Genomic DNA, 18,998 nt, shown 5'->3' with positions numbered 1-18,998 from the left:
TTTCAGACTGATGTTGCAGTTTAGCAATTTCCGAACGTAAGTTATCGATGGAATTTTGTGTATTTATTTCGAATGCTGAAATCTTTTCTAATATATTTTTCATCGATTTGTCTTTTGGATTTTCACTGGATGTATCATTGTTAGTGTTGGACATAATTAGATTTTTCAACTCACGTACGTTTCCTTTCATATCTTTTTCCAACCTTAGCAGTTCTACACTGAAATCCACAGTATTTGTTTCCTGGGAAGATCCGGCATTATTAGATCGTGTTGTTTTCCCCATGTTGTTCGAAAAGTAATATAGGGCACTCACGAAAGCTCACTTTTAACCAATAATTTCAACCCTTAATATAATTTTATCTGGGAGTAACTCTAAACGCGTCTTACTTCGTTGGCGACATATGCATATCATATATCATGACTTTCCTGAAATGGACAATGACTTCTCAAAGCTGTTTGTCCCTCGCTATTGCCTTCACACTCTTTAATTAGCCCTTCATTGCTCTATCGTACCCTTGACCTATCATATTTTTCAACTCCACTCCTAAGTCTTTTACAGTTGAAAGAATTGTGTTTATCAGTCCCTCTTGCGTCCTGCCCTCAGCTTTGACAAAACATAAAAAATCTTCCTGGCAAATAAAAAGATAGGTTTTTATGACCTTACACAAATTGAGACTTGCTTACGAGTAGTGATGATATCCGCTGTTTCGTCCACAATGACTGAAAATACCTTAGCTTCATTAATTATCCGCAAAGGAATGTTGATCAATTCATTTTGAACTTTAGGACTCATGTACATGTATGCATTTTCTATGTGGTTTACCAAATTTTGGTCTCCGAACTTGAGTCTTGATCAAAAATGCACGAAAATTGACTGATATTGGTCCTTTGTCATTGCTCTTAAGATGAGCAATATGATGTTATATAGTTTTATTCATTTTTTCGACAATATTTACAAAACATTACGTGGAAAATTGTAAGTCGAATGCTGAAACGTCAAATTTTACATAACATAACATAGTTTTTGTGAATGGAATTTCGAGGCTGTTCTGAAAACAATTAAAACACACAACATCGAGGTAAAGAAATTTATTCAGAAATGTTCGATTCCAACTGTAACTTCCACATCGATGCGTACAATCCTTCTTCTGCCAATAATTCGTCATGTCTATAACAACAAAAAAATTATCGACAGTAACAGTCAGTTCCTAAGTACCACAAATGATTGAAAATGTTATCTGAGGTAACTACTATTGAAGTTTTCAAACAGTTCTGCTGGTTGAAGAAAAATGAATATATAAAATTTCTGATTTGTAATTATTCATTACCTTCCCCTTTCTACAATTATTCCTTCTTTCAAAACCAAAATTTGATCAGCATGGATGATAGTAGAAAGCCTATGTGCAATGATGAGAGTTGTCCTGTTTGAACACATACTACTTAAAGACTCCTGCAAAAAATTATATCATGAGGTGGTTTTGAACGGCCATATTAATCCTAGCACCTGAATATTTCTTTCTGTTTGAGTATCCAAAGCACTGGTGGCCTCATCCAATAGAACGATTCGTGGTGCTTTAAGTAATGTTCGAGCAATGGCGACCCTTTGTTTCTCACCTCCACTCAAGCGTAAACCTCTTTCACCTACCTAAACAGAAATTAAACAAAAACATATAAAAATATTCGACGAAAATAAGGGTCAATAGACAAAAAGTTGAACATAATAATAATAATAATTATTGTTCAATAATATGTTAATTTTCTCTCAAATATTGAATTATTCAAATATGCAGGGACGCCTTATACAGGGTGAAACATGGGTGGTAGCCCCACCTTGGGCGCCAATTATTATTTATTATTCAAATTGAATTTTGAAAATTTTCTAACATAGCTCAAAACAAATATAAATCTTCCAATTGAAAAAACCTCTCTTCTCAGTTGGGTTCAGAAAAATATAAAATTTATTTTTGTTTGGATCTATGTTAGAAAATTTTCAAAATTCAATTTGAAGGGATCCATAACAATTGGCGCCCAACGTGGGGCTGAAATACATTAAATTGAGGAATCGTTAACAGTTCTTTCGTTCGTCATAGAAAGATGTCTGATAAATCTTAATTTGAAAAAGTTTTCAAAGTTTGTACCTATCACATCATCATTAGGATCACCACCGACAGTTACAGACACGTTATTGGCCGGCCTGAAGTAATTCGTCTGTTGCTTGTTCAGTAATAAAGAATACACAAATATAAACAAACTAGGGTTTGATTTGCTTTCACAACCTCACACAACTGCATTTTCTCTACCCAAAAATCAAGGTGTGGATTTAAGTCTTCTTCACCAATGCGAAACGTCTTTACAAAATTACATAAAACGTGTCAACTACCAATGTTACGTATGGAATAACGCACATGTAGTTGAACCCTCCACACCACTCCAGTGGGACATCGGTGGAAGTTGAAAAACGGTGAACTTAAGTTTGATTTGATTTGATTGTCACCAAAAACTGATTGACGTTCCATTAAGCTTTGACCCCCATGAATTCGAAAATGAAGATGAACCAGAAATACTAAACTTAGACCACATAATAAAGGAAGATGATAGTTTATCACAATAAAATTACTGAAAAATCTTATGCTGTTCGTTGAGTTTGTTTAGTTTAAAATTGAACAAAATAATTATTTCTTAAACTTTTCAGTTTTTCTTCATTTTCTGGGAAATGCTGTAATTTAAAAGGACAAAAAATTCCTAATCTGATAGATAGTACCAAAAAAACAGACCAAGTCAAGGGAGGAATTCATATTGGTGGCCCATGGTCTGTATATAACCAACAGACATCTCATAAATTGAGCATGAATTTCAACAAGAATCTTTCAATTTTATATTAAAATAACATACAATAACAATACTTTTTCGTAAATCATCGTGAGTTCGTTGATTATCTCAGCAGTTTTCATGTTCGTTGTACATATTTTCTACTTAGATTTTTCAGATACTCTTAAAAGCAGAATCAACTACATCTTTTAACCCCGGAAAACTGCAGGATATTGAACTATCAGTGCCAGACATAATCACAAATTGAAAAAATATTTCTCGTAAATGTCAGAAGGGAATTTCATAACTATTTCGATAGCATAGAAACGCTAAAAAATTTTTTCTCTATTCCAGTATCTTAATGAGTTCATTACAGTTCTAAAAACAGTGCTGTAATGAACTCATTACAGCATCGTTTTCAGTTATATTTTTCGTTTTGTGGTTGTCCATACCTACACTGACTTCAAATCCTATCGAATTTCAACAAACGTCAATAATTGTCAATATAACATAATTTGGATATAGTGAAATGATTTGCAACATTATTCGCAATTTCTCTTAATTCTGGTTATGTTAAATCGACTTCGTCAAACATATTTCACGAATTGAATGCGTAATTGTAAATTAAGTATTTCAAAATTCGAAACGTGCGATCCAAATTCCGTAATCTGTCAATTTTCGTAACAGTCACACCAACTGCCAAGATGCAATACAAAAGTCACTAGGATATATAATCTGAATTTTTCATTGAATTTCGACAATAATTCACAAAACTTGACTGAAATAGAGAAAATATCGTCTAATATGCGTTGCAGAAGGCAATTCCAACACTCATTTTCGCAACACTCAATTTCGCATTCGTGTTGGAATTCTGCAACTTGTTCTAGAATATACTATTCTGAGTATGTAACTTAATTTTTTTCATGTATGTCACTTCAAAAAATTGTGCAATTAGTGTATAATTAGAATTTCAAACAAAATCTACCTCTGTTTCGTATCCTTCCTTGAAATTCAGTATAGCTTCGTGCATATCGGCTCCTTTGGCCGAATCAACGATTTCATCATCAGCTGCTTTCAGGTTGCCATAACCTATGTTGTATCTGCATCATTAAATTATTATTAAAAAATAATAACAGAAAAACTCTAAGGATATTGTGTCATCAGATCAACCCAGTAAATCACGAAGAAATTTTTCTTTATACCAGTTATCTGAAAAACGAGAGCTATAACGAGTTAGTACTACCTACTTTATGGTATCATTAAAAAGCACAGTATCTTGAGGCACCACTCCTATAGCTTTCCTCAAAGATTCCTGTTTAACATCTTTGATATTTTGGCCGTCAATTAAGATAGATCCAGATACAACATCGTAAAATCTGAATATTAATCGGACGATTGTACTTTTACCACTACCAGAAGGCCCAACCTGAAACCAATAAGGTACGTACAATTTTAAAATATATAGACTGATCAAATGCTCAAAGATAGTTTTGTCGTTGACGTTGAACCTGCTTTAGTTAACATTAACATTGATACTAGTGATACTACCATCTGAAAATACATAACTGACAAAATTTTATTGGATATTCAGGTACTTAGAGCAACTTTTAGAAAAATACCTACTATTGCTACAGTTTGACCAGGGGGTACAAGGAAAGAAACATTTTTCAGAATAGGTTGATTATCCAGATATTCAAAAAATACATTCTTGAACTCTATCGCTCCTCCAGTTACCTCCAGAAATTTTGCGTCTGGTGCATCCTTTACTTCTGGTTTTTCGGTTAGAAGGTCATAGAGATTTTCTATTTCCACGAGATACCCCTTAATTGTTCTACAAAAAGATGTAATTCACTACCATTATTGATGAATATAAAAACAGTATTAATGGATTTCAAATTAACCGATTAGATCATTTCAACGAAAATAAAAACGGATACATATCAAATATCATATTATGGCATGGGATTTCGGTAAACCCGAGACAGTTAAAAACAAACCAAAAATTCTACTAAGAGAAGTTCAGATGAATGAAACAATTCAAATATATAACTCACTTGTATACATAAGCGAATAAGTATACTGAACTGTAAATTTGTGAAAAATAGTCGCAGAACATCACATAATCTCCTACTGTTAATCCTTTAGTTTTAACAATCTTGTATACACACATCAGGGTTCCTACCATAAGACTCAGATCGATTATAAAGTTTTCTACTGCACGAAGAAAAAAATCTTGTTTCATCAATGTTAATTCTCCATCCTTGAAAGAAAAATCATAAAAATATCAATTGCCACCAAAATTTACTAGTTGAAAAATATTAAATATATTTACATAAAGCATTTCGACAGCTCCTCTAAAGGATTCAACTTCATATTTCTCGTTGCCGAAATATTTTACTGTTTCAAAATTTATAAGAGAATCCATACTCTTGTCCTTAACTTTATGAATAGCAGAGATCTCTTGCATTCTGAGTTCAGAAATCTTTTCCCTTCCCATTACAATGAAAACTGAAATAAAAAGTAGATAAACTCCCTTGAAGACTAAGATGCTTACTTATGTTGAATAAAAAAATGGTAATCATACATGCCTATCGGATTCTAATCAAGTATTCAAATTTCAGTGTACGCTATGAAATTTTGTTATTAATTTGACAATTGACTGGAAAAACTAGTTCAGTGGTGTGTTAATTAATGTCTTCTGATGGAGTAGTCTTTTTGGGTATCACATTACAGGTTACCCCAAGGAAAAAGTCTAATAGAGTTCGTGGAGGCAGCAGAAATTCAAATGTCTAAGGCCAATGATGTTTGAAGCATGTTCCTCAGGAAACAGATCAGCCTATCTTTAAGACTGCTATCAGCCAATAGCCATGGTAGAGGCTAGCTCTACCTAGCCTCTACTCTATAGACAGCAATGTTGATCCATGAAGGTTATTGGAGAGAATCTCATATAATAATGATATAGAATTCAAAACGAGCACCAACTGGAAAGTATCATTGAAAAACGAACAATGCCGAGGAATAAAGGAATCATGGAACTGGCTCATGGGCAGATAGAAAGCCTACGAGCGAACTTCAGAGACCAAACAAGAACATGAGAGGTTCTACAAAATATTGCATCAAGCAGATTAATGAAGGTCATGGAACTTGCTCATTGACAGATAGAAAGCCACGAGCATACTTCAGAGACAAAGCAAGTACAAAACCTTGTATGAAGCAGACGAATCAACACCTTGACACTGCATGAAGACGATCGATGTCGTTAAGGTTGTCCAAAAACGAAACAATCCAATATATCATGTCCAAAGTTTGCAAGAAATTAATATAAAGAGAGATATGATGCAGTAGGGAAGATAAGCCACCAAGAATTGACAATCATATCAGAACTTATACATTTTGAAAAAGTGCTGCACAACAGATACCGACCGGAGACCATCCTGGAGGACGAACGCTATGTACTTTACTGAGATCGTTCGCTTCTGACTGAAATAGTATATTCTAAAACAAGTTGCAGAATAGGCTCCTATTCCAACACGAATGCGAAAAAAAGCATGAGTGTTGGAATTGCCTTCTGCAACGAGTATTAGACGATATTTCATCTATTTCAGTCAATTTTTGTGAAATATTGTCGAAATCAAATGAAAAATTCGTATTATACAGGGTGTTTCCTAAACATGCGGCAAAAATTCAGGGGGTTGTTCCTCGGACTATTCTAAGAATATTTTGTCCTTTGATGATTTTTGAAAAACCTCTTTGTTTCGAAGATACAGGGCGAACAACATTTTTCATATTTTTAAATTTAATAATAGTTTAAATAAAAATGCGTACCGCACTGTGTTTACTAAGTAGATACAATTTATTTTTAAATTTGTTTAACAACATTCCAATTACTAAAAACGGCCAGTTTTTTGACTAAAAATTGCTAATACATCACAAAACGAATTCAAATGAAAACCGTGTTTAATCTGTATTCCTTTACCATCTGCACTTATCAATTTTTAGTCAGAAAACTGGCCGTTTTTAGTAATTGGAATGTTGTTAAACAAATTTAAAAATAAATTGTACCTACTTAGTAAACACAGTGCGGTACGCATTTTTATTTAAACTATTATTAATTTTAAAAATATGAAAAATGTTGTTCGCCCTGTATCTTCGAAACAAAGAGGTTTTTCAAAAATTATCCAAGGACAAAACATGCTTAAAATAGTCCAAGGAACAACCCCCTGAATTTTTGCCGCATGTTTAGGAAACACCCTGTATATCCTAGTGACTTTTGTATTGTATCTTGGCAGTTGGTGTGACTGTTACGGAAATTGAATATGAATCGTACCTTTCGAATTTTGAAAAAATTCACAATTACGCATTAAATTCGTTAATTATGTCTGACGAAATCGATTTATGACCACCGGAATTAAGAGAAATTGCTAATAATGTTGCAGATCATTTCACTATATGCAACTTGTATTATATTGACAATTATTGACGTTTATTGAAAATTGATAGATTGGAAGTCAGTAGAGACAACAACGAAAAATATAACTGAAAACGATGCTGTAATGAGTTTATTACAGCACTGTTTTTAGAACTGTAATGAACTCATTACGATACTGAAATAGAGAAAAACAATTCCCCACAACAGATCTGATATTTTATCAGTCATTCGAAAAGAATATGAAAGCAGCAATTCTCATAATGTAGAAATCCAAAATAACAACGACCAAAAAAAGGTAGAAAAAAATTTGAAATATAGGGACCTCGAGTTTTAGATGAAGTGCCAGTGGAGAATGATTTCAGCAAGAACTATCCCAATTCTCTCCTAGACCAATAGGCTAAAGTCGAGGATAATAATAAAGGGGAATTTTCCAAGGAGATCCCTCGAGCCCCTTATGGTTCCCTCTCTAAACAACTGAACGCAACAGAAAAAGATTTCAACATCACTCCCTCTACAGTAAAACCTCGATTATCCGTTCTCCTATTATCCGTTTTACTCTGTAATCCGTGCTCGTCGACATTTTCACTCATCCGTTCCCACGAGCAGACATCCACTCGATTATCCGGGATTCAAATCATTACGCATGCGCTATAGTAATAATTTGGTATAATTCGAAAATGTTTTAGTCGATGATGTTGAGGAATGGCTAAATTCGGATTTAAATGAACCCGGTTATCAGATACTGGATGATTCAGAAATCGCATCCAAATTTTCCCAACCTAACCACTGTATGGATACAGACGATTAAAGTGTTGAAGAATTTTCCACGCAGGAAATAGTTATTCATAATACAAGTGCAGAAGGCATTGATATTCTTCCACGAGTTTTTGAATGGACGAGTGATAGAATGAGCCTTCTGTACGAGTATTATACATTATTTTCTCTAATTCATTGCATTTTTATTGAAATTAATGAAATATTTCCATAAATATCTTTTAGTGATTTTTGCATTGAAAAATGTTGGTTGGGTGAACTGATTTCTTTAAGGCAAATTGATGAATCGATAGATAAAGCCGTGGCGGAATGTTCGGAGTACCAACATATAATAATGAAATATAACCGTGAAAACTGTGCGTTTCAGATATATTCCCGCACGATTTTCTTCTACAAGATGTGGAAGAATGAACGGAATAACCACAGAATTAGAGAAACACTGTTTCTGCCGAAGACGCGTTGAGATTTGCAAATGGTCTGATGTACTATTTAGAGCAGGAAAATGATACGGATTATATTGATGTCCTCCACTAGAGGAAAATTCGGGCTCACATTTATCTCAAGATGAATGATAAAAAAGACAATTACACACTTTTTCAACTAAAATATATACATTCGATGTATTATAGGTACCAATGCAATGATTTGTTTTTCATTTGTATATTTTAATATGATATTATGATTCTATTGATTTTGTTGCTTAATAAATAATTGTATCCCATACATTTCTCTAATTTTCATAGTTGTTGTGCGTATTTTGAGGAAATTCGATTGTCCGTGTTTTTCGATTATCCGGGAACCGTTTCCCCTCCATTAGGCCGGATGATCGAGGTTCTACTGTATAATAATATTGATTCAAATTTGATATCAGGAAATGAGAGCCACCTAGAAATTATGGTTAAACTAATGGAAATTTTTTCAAAATATGTAGCTATGGAATTCGGATTGGACAAGTGTCGTACTCCCAACGTAGTGCGAGGAGGAATTTAAGATCAACCGATTGCTCGTGCAAACCGACAGGAAATAGAAGTAATTAAGTAGGACGATCTTAACAGATACCTTGGAATAAAACAGAATCGACTTATCAAACATGAAAGGATGAAGAACTTAACTATTGAGTTCATTAGGAGAACCAAAAAAATTTAAAAAGAAACCTCAACAAGACTATGACAAGAGCCATCAACACATATACATGGTCAATTCTAGCAAACTCTTTCAACATCGAAAACTTGCAGCGTAAAATGAAGCGGCCAAAGATGAAATTTAGTCCATTTTATGGAGGATTGAGAAAGCTTTGAATGTTTAAATATTGAATTTTTCGTTCACATCGGTAACTCCTTGGGATCCAGCTCCAAAACATGAATTGTACGATCTCATGCCGGCCGAATAGTTTTTCGTGATTTTCATGTTTTTCGAATAAGCGGCCAAAGATGAAATTCAGTACATTTTATAGAGGATTGAAAAAGCTATAAATAATTAATTTTTCGTTCACATCGGTTAACTCTAAGGGCCCAGCTCCAAGACCGGAATTGTATGATATCATGCCGGGGGAAAGTTTTTCGTGATTTTCATGTTTTTCGAATAAGCGGCCAAAGATGAAATTTAGTACATTTTAGTTCAGGTCGTGGAGCTGGACCCTTATGGGTACCAATGTGTAAGATAAGTTTATTATTTATAGCCTTCTTATTACTCTATGATATGAAGCCAAATTCATTCTTGGCCGCTCATTCGAAAATATAAAAATCACGAAAATCTCTTTGGCCGGCATGAAATTCTTCAATTCCATCCTGAAATTGATCGCTAGATGTAGCCTATGTAAACGAAAAATTGCTTCTCCCTAGATCTTTCATTCCTCTACAAGATGAACCTAGTTTTATTAAGTTCACGCATCCAGAAATTAAATCGAAAATGACGAAAGTGTGTTTGACCGTAGTGGAATGAATGGTTCCCGTGGAGCTGGCCGGCTGGGAACAAACCTTACCGAGGTAAAAAGTATTGTAAACATGGCGTTTTCTGACCTCGTTGCCTTCTCACCTTTCAAACTATCTATCGAAAATGAGTCAGATGTGGTACGAATATTCGCATTTGCCACGTTGGTTTGTGGGAGCCTTTAGACTACTCTTACACTCAACCCTGTTCGGTTTTCTTAAGAATTCACACAAAAAATACTGTGCAGAAGAGAAACAGAAAAAAATATCAACAATAAATTGAATCGATAATGAAATAATTGGATCCAGACTCAGATGTGGAACGAATATTCGCATTTGCCACGTTGGTTTGTGGAAGCCTTATAAGACTAAACTCCGCCACGGCTTGGTTTGTCTAATAAATCATTTTGTATATGTGTCTGTAAATACTTTTCCCAAACAAAAATAAAGACGATTTATTATTATTATTCAGTTGATCGATTTACTTTTCATCGTATAGTATACAAATTTATACAAATATACACAGTTCTATAGTTTCCAAAGGTGAAATGAGCATTGAACGATCAAGCGCTTTCTTCCTGATATGACTGATCTATTATTCTTCGTTATAACTATGACACCTTAAAATACAAAGAATTGCTAAAATGGAAAACAGTATATCAGAGCAAAACAGACATTTTGGCGCCCCGGAAAAATAAAAGTTCGCTACCCTCCTTTTCCCAATTTATCTAGATTTTCTTTGAATCAAGGATGCTCTGTTATTCCTCTCAGGCATCTTTTCAATTTTATATGAATTTTTTTTTTTCAAAAGTTCGATTCTACATTAGAAAGTCGACACATTTTAGTTTTTTTTTTTATTTTCATAACTTAAGTTGAGTGCGCCTATTCAATTTCAATAAAATTGGAGCTTGACAATTTTTATTTTTGTATTTTACTACAAACAGAATGAAATTATTTTTTTCACTCAGCATGTTACAAAAAAGTCATGCCAAACTATATAATTATTTGTGATGTGATATAACTTTTTCGAAGTTTTTTGGAAACACACATAATGTCATGAAATTGGCAAAAACTCACCACAATAAACAATCATGCAAAGGCACAGCATAATGATGAACCATAGATCAAAAAGGTAAGTAAATACTCCCATAATGAAAATATTGTCCACTATTGCAGGAATCATGGACAGAACGCTCAAATTCAACAAATAACTTATACAGTGTCTACTATTGCCCATGATTTGTATTACTTCTCCAGTTTTTCTATTCAAATGCCATCTTATTGACAGATTTTGTATATGGGCAAATACACTAATCTAAAAAAAAGATCAAAAATATAATTATGATATAGGAATACATACATAGTTAATGTTTGTGCGCCTCATTCATTACTACATAATATAATTTACCTCTATCTCCTTATTCACATTATGGTCTATTCTTGACCAAAATATTTCTTTCAAATCGTTGATACTTCTGAGATATTTCAAAAAACAATAAATGCATATGAAATCCCATCTAAATTCTGAGTTTTCATTTCCTTCCGGTATCAAACTATCCACTGAAAATGGAATTACATAAAAAAGTAATATAGTAGTTTAGGGTACAATCTTACCAATTTTTTTGCTGTATATTGGAGTGTACACATTTATGACTGCGGATACACATAGAATAACCAAAGTTAATAAGAAATAAATTTTAAGTTGGAAACTTTTGGGCCAAATGAACGGAAGAAAAATTTTGATTTTTTTCCAGGAGTTTTCAAAACTGGCTCGGAGCTGGAAAAAATATAAGAGGATTATCATTTGGAAACAGGAGAAGTAAAGTTGAGTCAATAAACAATAAAATAAAGCGTTCAACGGCTGATACCAATTAAAAATAACAATGAATGTGTTACATTCATTGTTATTTGTTTATAATACAAGAGTTGAAAGTAAAACACTGATTCGTCTTTCAAATTTTAACACCCTGTATCTTCGAAACGATGTTAGTTAGGTTATATGTTTAAATATGAACTTTTTTTATGAAAAGAGTTCTTCTATCCGACGCCAAAGTTATTGAACTAAAATCTGGACCATCTTGTAGATATAACTTAGTATATCGGAAAACTTTGAGAAATAATTAGTAATAAATGATTGTTCTACAAAGCCCTCAGCTTTCACAAAAACATTTTTTGTAGTAAAAAAAAACATATCAATTTAAAAGCAGTCAATAGAAGTACAGGGTGGGCAAATAAGCGAGGTAAGCGGCTATATCTCAGGATCCACTCATCGTAGAGACTTGCGGTAAAAAATTTTACCACTAAAGTAAACAAAATAAAACACTGGAAATTGTTTTGAAGTTCATACCTCCGCCGCTAGGGGGCGTAATAGCTATCGTCGAGTAGAAAAATGCATTTTACTCGAAAAATTTTCATATTAAGTTGGAAAAAAAATCATCACTGTAAACCTTGGAAAATTCTCTATCTGTTTGAATTGTCACTTTCGATTTTGCGACATCAAATAAGGGTGGGGGAAAGATAGAAATCTGACTGATTGAAATGTCTGTAATTTCAGTTTGGCTCAACATTTTTGAGCAAATTAGATCTTATTTGAGAGACAACATCTTGTTGATTGAGGAAAAAATATACTCATGATGAATTCGATTCAGCTGCTTCCGATAGGGAGCGCTAAGTCAGAAGTTCATTGTTTTGTTCATTTTTCTCTGAAATTTCAAATGTAATGATAGGATTTTTTTAACAGAAACAAAAATTTCATTGAATTAGCATGAAAAACCCTGAAGGTCGCAAAGCGATAATTTCAGGCGTTCTGAAGTTATAGCCGAAAGAAGATATTCTTCAACTGATGCACTGCGAAAAACCAAATTGAGTCTTCAAGTTCTAACAGAAACAGAAATCCCATCAAATTTGTATGAAAAAACCAAAAGGTCGCAAAGCGATAGCTTCAGGCGTTCTGGAGTTATGGCCGAAAGAAGACACAATTTAGTTTTTCAGTGCATCAGTTGAAGAATATCTCTTTTCGTCCATAACTACAGAACCCCTGAAGCTATCGCTCTGCGACCTTTTGGTTTTTTCATACAAATTTGATGGGATTTCTGTTTCTGTTAGAACTTGAAGACTCAATTTGGTTTTTCGCAGTGCATCAGTTGAAGAATATCTTCTCTCGGCCATAACTTCAGAACGCCTGAAATTATCGCTTTGCGACCTTGGGGTTTTTTCATGCAAATTCAATGAAATTTTTGTTTCTGTTAAGAAAATCCTATCATTACATTTGAAATTTCAGAGAAAAATGAACAAAACAATGAACTTCTGACTAAGCGCTCCCTATCGGAAGCAGCTGAATCAAATTCATCATGAGTATATTTTTTCCTTAATCAACAAGATGTTGTCTCTCAAATATGATCTAATTTGCTCAAAAATGTTGAGCCAAACTGAAGTTACAGACATTTCAATCAGTCAGATTTCGATCTTTCCCCCACCCTTATTTGATGTCGCAAAATCGAAAGTGACAATTCAAACAGATAGAGAATTTTCCAAGGTTTACAGTGATGATATTTTTTTCCAACTTAATATGAAAATTTTTCGAGTAAAATGCATTTTTCTACTCGACGATAGCTATTACGCCCCCTAGCGGCGGAGGTATGAACTTCAAAACAATTTCCAGTGTTTTCTTTTGTTCAATTTAGTGGTAAAATTTTTTACCGCAAGTCTCTACGATGAGTGGATCCTGAGATATAGCCGCTTACCTCGCTTATTTGCCCACCCTGTACAATGCATCCCATTTTGGGTGAGACAGTCAGGTTTCTCGCTTGTTTTTCAAGATAGAGCCTTGATGTTTTCACGTTCCTGTCCTACTTTTTCGTGAAACTCAAGTTGGTCTAATCAGATTTTGCATAACAGTTTCCGTTCAAAAGATACAGGGCGATTTTGGAAATTGATACTTTTCGGACCCCTCCTTTATCTCCGAAGTTATTAGAAATAATGCTGAGGTAAAAACTACGTCTGAATCAGAATTCTGCGTAGAATTCAGTGGCGTACTAAATTTTTTTTTCGGGTTATGGTTTTGAAGATTTAACACAAACCTATATTTTTTTTAATGGAACACCCTATATATCATTACTTCGTTGAATTCGTTATTTTTTTCCCTTCAAAATGATGTATGATACTATGTAGGTAGGATGTTCAGAAATGTTGAAAAAAACACTAAAACATCAAATAATGATGATTTTTTGTAAATGGGCCATGAATTTTCTATGTTTCAATAAGAGGATAATTATTTTTGATTTTTAAAAGTAGTAGGTCATTGACGATACAAACATCCTTGTTGTTATTATGGCTACTATGCATTTGGGAGCATTGTTTTATCTATTAGGCATTGGAGAGAAAAAACCAATCTGATCTAGACGTCATTATTGTTATTATTATTGATTCTTATTTTATATGGGAAATCCATTGCCCATTAATAAAAAATCATCATTATTTGATGTTTTAGTGTTCTTCAAACATTTCTGAACATCCTACCTACATAGTATTATACATCATTTTGAAGGGAAAAAATACCGAATTCAACGAAGTAATGATATACATGGTGTTCCATTAAAAAAAATATAGGTTTGTGTTGAATCTTCAAAACCATACCCCGAAAAAAAATATTGAGTACGCCACTGTATTCTACGCAGAATTCTGATTCAGACATAGTTTTTACCTCAGCATTATTTCTAATAACTTCGGAGATGAAGGAAGGGTCCGAAAAGTATCAATTTCCAAAACCACCCTGCATCTCTTGAACGGAAACGGTTATGCAAAATCTGATAAGACCAACTTGAGTTTCACAAAAAAGTAGGACAGGAACGTGAAAACCGCAAGGCTCTATCTTAAATAACAAGCGAGAAACCTGGCAGTCTCACCCAAAATGGGATGCACGGTACAATTAGATGATTGGGTCGGCGTAATTTTATTTTGCCAGGGCGCCAAACTGTCTGGCGGCGGCCTGCTCCGACCCAAGACTAAAAAAACGACAATGAAGTGGTGAAGTTTATAAAATGATCTGTGAAATCCTGTAAAAGTTCATGAATCACGAAATATTTTAGACTATATATCAAATATTTATATATGTATATTCTAAGCGAAATATCATATATTTTAGGCGACTTCAATACTAAAATATGAGAAGGTCAGAGTCAGAGAGGCCAAGTAGTAAGACAGTTTGGATTGCAACAAGCAAATAAACAGGGAGAACAACCATTTGAATTTTGCGAAGAACACGAAATGATCATCACAAACACATGGTGTGGACTTCACATACGACACCTCCATACTTGAAGATCCTCATTCGAAGATAGAAAAAAACCGATTCTTCAAGAAATCAAATATGTAGATTATAAAATGATAAAAACGTTTCAAGAATGTCATCAAAAAGGTTACAAAATTTCCTGGTGCAGATGTTGGATCGGACCATCAACCTCTCGTGCTTGATGTTAAACGATGATTAAGAAGACGAAACGACGAAAATCTGAAACCAATATTCCTAACTTTCCTCGAACTTTCACGACATCGAAGTGAGAAGTAAAATGAAAAAAAAAATTAACAATCGAATGAAAGTAATTGAACAACAATTAGAAGATCTAGAACAACTACGGAATGAACTCAAAAACAGAATTGATGTCAGTGGTTTCCGTTGTAGGTACAATTGTTCACGCCCATTGGATGTTACGATTGTCCATTGTAGGTACATATAATGTCCAAAAATATATATATATGAATTTTTTGTCAGAATTTCATCTATTTTCTCTGTTTCAACTGAAAATCGATAGTATTTCCAAACACAATCTTCGAGCAAAATTTGATGAATGGTGCTAGTCCAAGAGCCAGTGGACGGTAGACGATACATATATTAGGAAAGCCTTAAATCTCCTCAGTGAATCTATTGTACCTACCGAGGCTACCGATCATGATATGGGGGCAAGTTAAGCGCGGTTGCGGACGTTGCGGTGGCCTCAGCTACCATCAGGAACTCTTATAGCTATTCAAAAACGACACGGCAGACGATTATCGCAGTGGTGAAGTGGTGGTAGTAATTTTCAAAATAATTTTTTTTTTCAAAAGTATTTTAGGAAACTTGAAATTCATATATATTATTCTATGAAGTTTCAGAAGTTTAAACTTCGCCATTTTGTCATTTTAATGAGGTCCGTATGCAAGGTCTATAGATTGTAATCTATAGACCTTGGTCCGTATGTACGAAGCAAGTTACCTGAAATATTGAAAACCGCTAGTAACCGCTCTGAACCACAACCTTAGTGAGAGCATAGTATAACATTCATTCCTTATACTATGGTGAGAGACACGTACAGTGACTGTATATAAAGTATATACAGTCACTGTAGAGACGCGCAGCCCATTACTCCATCTCTCGGGAAGCAACGAATCACTACACTGACTACACACTCCCCTGTCAGTTCCGACGACGCCTTAGAGAAAAGGGAGGAGAGGGAGCGCGCAAGCGAGTTGTGACTTGTGAGGACAAAAAACTAAGGCATAGTGTGCCATGCCATCGACGCCTACGCTGTTATCTGTGATCGACGCTGTCGCTACGAAGCCGCAACATGTGGTGGCTGTAAGTGGAGCCCTAAGTTGCACTTGTTGGTCACGTGTGCCCGATCAACATGCTAGGAATCGTTACGTTGAGCGGGGCGGTGAATTGCCACAGCGATGTGCAAAGTGGTCACAGCTTTTTGTTCCACGTCGGTGTTACCAATTTGCCGATGCGTTCTAAGTCCTTCCGTTCGAATGTTATTGCAAAGATTACTAGTTAGTCTGTGGTTATTGTGTATGCAGATGCACGGTCGAACATAATCGAATTTGAGAACGTATTCGTCATCAGTGAGTCGAACATTATCGGCTCAAAATTCGAAAATTACGAACATTCTGCCGAAATAAAGGTGCGTAAAAATGTGGACTGAATTAATGCTGGATCTTTTCGCCATGGACTTTATACCTTATGAATTAAGGTGGGTTTATGCACCGTCCGTAAGAAAAAATTAACTAAGGACTCTACAAATGTATTCTGTGGTGTTTATCCACTCTCTTGTTAGTTCTTAGTGAAAAAAAAAACTCCCATACTCGAACTACTTATTTCTATTCGTTCTAATACACTTTGATGTTCGACATTGATATTAAATTGTGAAAAAACAAAATTAAATTTCATTCATATTGTAGGGAATCTATCGATTCCCTCGAAAATATTCCGTACGAGAACGAAAAACTTAAAACAGAAGAACTCGGTGTAAAAACTTGGAATGATAAAAGCCACACCCCTTAGGAATACGTAGAAAGGCGTTGCGAACGGTCGAATAGAAAACAGCCTGAATGCCCATAAAACTCGGCATTTCAGGGAGAATAATTCAATAGAGTCCAGACCATTCTACAAGAAACTACGACTTCCACAGATGTTCCACACTTGCACCGACAACAAGAAGATTGAAGAACTTCACATCTGTTCCCGACCGGCGAAAAACTACCTGCGACCGAGCCTGCGAGCCACAACGACCCAAGTGTCCAGCGCAGCGACCCTAAGAATCACGACAAATACTCGTCTTCTTCAAACTCTTTTAGTTGGTTGAAATAAATCGAATACGTATTTTTTATCCCGTTCTTTCATTTCCCTAAATTCCTTGGCCGTGAACTACTTGATAGTCACCGTATAAGGAATACAACCCACAATATACACCGAAACTTTTCATCGATAATCATGCGAAGTACGGAACATGAAACAGTAGAAACTGTCACTTGTCAATAATTAAATTCTATGTGGTGCATGCGGACTTCTTCATTTCAAGTATAATGGGTTACAAGAACGTAGTTCGTAGTTGAAAGTTAGTCAACTTTCTAGTCATAGTTTTATGCATATCACCTTCATTGATTTGTTAGCGTTCAATAATTAGTTATTAGGAACTGTGCAAAAACCCACCATTTAAACTTCAGTCCTTGTTCTTTTTCCTTGTATCTTAGGATTTCTTGGACCCACTTCGCAAAAAACCGAAAAAATTTGGAAAAAATCATTTTGTTCTCCGGAAAATATATGTTCATGCCTAAATTAAGTCAGACTACACTTGATTATTTTTTCCCATCTGAAATAGATTCTTAGCTGAATTTTTGGATCTCTCTCACTGAATGAACTCCACCTGTACGAGTCGGAACTATTGGCACAGATTACTAGTCTGTGCTATTAGCCCGACCCCGACAAAAATTCACATTAATACTGTTGAAGTAAGAACTGCTGGCCAAATATATTTGGCGCCAGTCCACTTCTATAAAACAACCTGCTGACAACTTACATGGTATCAGAACCCTAACAAATACGCACTGGTGCAGTGGATTTTACCCATTAACGATCTCTTAACCAGGTGGTAGGAACCTGAACAACCTACCCTGAAAAGTCTGTCACACTAGGCTGACGGACAGAATTTATTTTAAACACGAATTCTTAGTCACTTCCTCATCGAGGAAGTTTTCGGCAATAGATTACGGATAATCCATTTATTGACACAAAATCCGAACCTATAATGACAAAATGAGCCTTGAGCCTACTGTTTCCCTGGTACAAGCACGTTATATATAAACTATTTTATAAAATTTTCAATATATTTTGTAAGATTGATAATTAGCATTCCTAAATGAATAAGAAATATATCGTGAAAAGTAAACATACCGCTGTAATCTTCATTGCAGCATCGGCGAAACTCAGTAAGTTGAAAACTGATTCCTCATTCCAGTTCCATCATTCCTACAAATCGATTCTTCGAAGATGAATCTCAAATGAGTCATAGGTATTCCATCGTTGTCCAATGTTATGTAATGTATTTTGATTATAAATGTAGCTATATTTTATTCGAATTTCTGAGAATTCTCTTAATCGGTACATTCTTTCAGAAAAATCGAATTATTTTGTACAAATCCTCGAACAAAAATTGCTCCAATTTGCGGATACAACGAATTTGAGTTATTTTTCAAAAATCCAATGAAAGAGTCGATTATGGAGAGCATATCGTTTAGTGAATCTG

At 34.6% G+C, this 18,998-nt stretch overlaps 1 protein-coding gene across 1 annotated transcript; it reads right to left on the bottom strand.

Annotated features, from left to right (window-relative positions):
* Positions 1–1,074: 1,074 nt before the first annotated feature.
* LOC123675005 (ATP-binding cassette sub-family B member 6-like) lies at positions 1,075–18,797 on the bottom strand. The gene is made up of 12 exons (XM_045610225.1): positions 18,647–18,797; positions 11,554–11,716; positions 11,348–11,499; positions 11,017–11,254; positions 5,141–5,316; positions 4,863–5,068; positions 4,432–4,639; positions 4,056–4,234; positions 3,794–3,908; positions 1,505–1,645; positions 1,329–1,450; positions 1,075–1,168 (listed from the first exon to the last, which is right to left on the bottom strand). Exons 1-12 carry the CDS (start codon positions 18,659–18,661, stop codon positions 1,090–1,092), a joined length of 1,794 nt encoding a protein of 597 aa, XP_045466181.1. The 5' UTR covers positions 18,662–18,797; the 3' UTR covers positions 1,075–1,089.
* Positions 18,798–18,998: the final 201 nt, after the last annotated feature.

This window comes from Harmonia axyridis, chromosome 3, assembly GCF_914767665.1.
Source record: "Harmonia axyridis chromosome 3, icHarAxyr1.1, whole genome shotgun sequence".
Lineage (NCBI taxonomy): Eukaryota > Metazoa > Arthropoda > Insecta > Coleoptera > Coccinellidae > Harmonia > Harmonia axyridis.
This window is presented reverse-complemented; position numbering and strand designations above follow the sequence as displayed.

Excerpts from the sequence above, each read along its gene's own strand:
- LOC123675005 (XM_045610225.1), bottom strand. Across the intron at positions 1,451-1,504 it reads AAACAGAAAGAAATATTCAG|GAGTCTTTAAGTAGTATGTG; the intron begins GTGCTAGGATTA and ends AATTTTTTGCAG. Across the intron at positions 1,169-1,328 it reads ATAATTGTAGAAAGGGGAAG|ACATGACGAATTATTGGCAG; the intron begins GTAATGAATAAT and ends TTGTTGTTATAG.